This window comes from Penaeus vannamei, chromosome 10 (genome assembly GCF_042767895.1).
Source record: "Penaeus vannamei isolate JL-2024 chromosome 10, ASM4276789v1, whole genome shotgun sequence".
NCBI classification, from domain to species: Eukaryota; Metazoa; Arthropoda; class Malacostraca; order Decapoda; family Penaeidae; genus Penaeus; species Penaeus vannamei.
The window spans coordinates 17,090,516-17,093,015 of record NC_091558.1 but is presented as its reverse complement, the minus strand read 5'-3'; the positions used below and the strand labels follow the sequence as shown (position 1 = coordinate 17,093,015).

At 40.9% G+C, this 2,500-nt stretch overlaps 1 protein-coding gene across 1 annotated transcript in view; it reads right to left on the bottom strand.

Moving 5' to 3' along the window:
* LOC138862862 (ionotropic receptor 21a-like) overlaps nt 1-2,500 on the bottom strand; it is a 38,946-nt gene that overhangs the window by 31,518 nt on the left and 4,928 nt on the right. The window contains exons 7-9 of the mRNA XM_070126038.1: nt 1,511-1,747; nt 597-859; nt 60-197 (exon numbers count right to left, since the gene is read on the bottom strand). Coding sequence (XP_069982139.1) covers nt 60-197; nt 597-859; nt 1,511-1,747 — 638 coding nt within the window. The remainder of the gene's footprint in view (nt 1-59; nt 198-596; nt 860-1,510; nt 1,748-2,500) is intronic.

Here is a 2,500-nt window from a genome sequence, read left to right as displayed (position 1 = left end):
AGAGTGGCACAGACAGCCCAGCACCCTGTAGGAAAGACCACTTTATCATAGCGACTCACTTCTTGACCAACGCCTGCCGAAGACCATCCAAGGCAGATGGCACGATCACCATCTGGGCACCGAGCGTTTTGAACTCGAAGGATTCGGACTGAAGGAAGAAATTCCGAAATTCGGTCCCGTAGGAGGGCATCGTGACGCTGAAGGAGGGGAAGGGGGGGGAGGGAGAAAAATGAAATAATGATATCGACACTGAAATTCATGCTAATACTAAAATTACTATTGCACTATTTACTAATGATAATGATGATGTGAAATTATTTTATCAATGCCTTCGTCTCGTGGTCCCCTCATACCTGAATTTCTCTATCTCTATCAGACAGATATATTTATAGATAGATGGATATGAATCCCCTACATGTTGATATTTCAAAATAGCCATTCTGCTTTTACACATTTTGTGTGTGTATGTGTGTGTACGTGTGATGTTCTACAGCAAATACATTCCATTAAAACAAAATTCCCATTAGAGCATTATCACTAAAATTTAAAAAAATAAAATAAATCGACCCGTCCCCTTAATCCAGCTCCCCCCCTACCTCTCGACGGCCTTCACAAGCTGCGCGATGGTCTCCGGCCGAGGCGGGTACGCAGGCAGCGTCAGGGCAGCGGTGAGGTTGCCTCGATAAGCAGTCCCGACGATAAAGGCGAAAATCAGCCACGTCGCTACGAGCACACGGTACCCACTGCTGCTGGCCGTCCTCTGCACTATGCTCTGGCCCAGTAAGGAGCCCAGGACGACCTCTGTCACGCCCCATGACCTGAGTCGCTGGATGTCGTCTCTACTGAAGACGTTGGTGACCTGCGGGAGAAGCGAGAACCGGATAACAAATGTTGACTGAAAAAGTTTGTTTTTTTAATTACCATTATCCATTGTACGGCATATACAATGAGATACCAAGAGAGATAAAGAAACAGACTGATATTATTATATAAGCCAATCATATTAGTATTGTTCCTGACCATAAAATGTGAGGAATTTAGATACACCTTTGTCCACTTACTTGCTACTCCTATTTTCTTTTAGATATTCAATTTAGCTTGAATTACGAAGCACTGAAAGCCATTCTAGATAAGATGGGAAAAAATATATATACACACTTCCATCAAAATCATTTAAATAAAATTACTAGATATACAATCCCCATAACTTCACCGTAACCGGTCAATAAGGCCCTGAGGTAGTTGAAATTACTATTTGTTTTTTTTTAATTACCAATTGCAAAACTTGAATGATCCCTAACCAATCACTTTGTTGTTACATGCCTCTAAAAGTTGTAATTTTTCTATTCTCATTATCCAGTATATTAAAACCTTTACACGATAAACTATGAGATACCAAGGGAGAGAGAGAGAGACAGACAGAGAAGAGAAGAGAAGAAAAAAAATAGAAAAATAAAAACAGAAATCAACATCCTCCCCCCCCTCCCCCCCCCCCAAAAAAAGAACATACCACATACAACACGAAGGAGAAGACAACCAACATGGCCAGCACCGACGCCCACACGCCATGGGACAGCGGGTAGTAAAGACTCTGCCAGTTGGACCCGAGCGAGGGCGTGGCCATGCAGAAATCCGTCTTGATCTGCTCGTACGTGAAGGTAAAATCGTAACGCTCCTGTCGCTGCGGTAGAAGGATGTGGTAGATCGCCGCCATCATGGACTTCCTCTCCATTACTAAGGACGTCACCTGGAAAAATGTCAGTGTCAGGAAAGGTGTTTTGAGGATGGTATTAGTGGTAACTGTGATTATGAGAATAGTGATAGGTGTAATAATGAAAACGTAATAATGGTGATGATTACATAATGATGGTAATGATTGTGCAATGATGGTAATGATTGTGTAATGATGGTAACGATTATGCAATGATGGTAATGACTGTGTAATGATGGTAACGATTATGCAATGATGGTAATGACTGTGTAATGATGGTAACGATTATGCAATGATGGTAATGACTGTGTAATGATGGTAACGATTATGCAATGATGGTAATGATTGTGTAATGATGGTAACGATTATGCAATGATGGTAATGATTGTGGAATGATGGTAACGATTATGCAATGATGGTAATGATTGTGGAATGATGGTAACGATTATGCAATGATGGTAATGATTGTGGAATGATGGTAACGATTATGCTGTTATGGTAATGATTGTGTAAGGATGGTAATGATTATGATTGTGATAATGATAATCACAGTAGTGATAACATGCGCTCAGAGAGCGCATACCTCCGCCAAGGTAATGGAGTCATTGATACAAGGAAGATATTCACACTTGAAGAATTACATTAAAAGCACCTCTTTCTCATGTACACTGGTGACGTCCGTAAACATAACCTCCTTAGGGGTAGTGATCGTGGCAATGATAATAATAATAGTTACCCTTATTGCCAAAACAATAGGCGTAACTGATGTAATCATACAAAATATTTCTT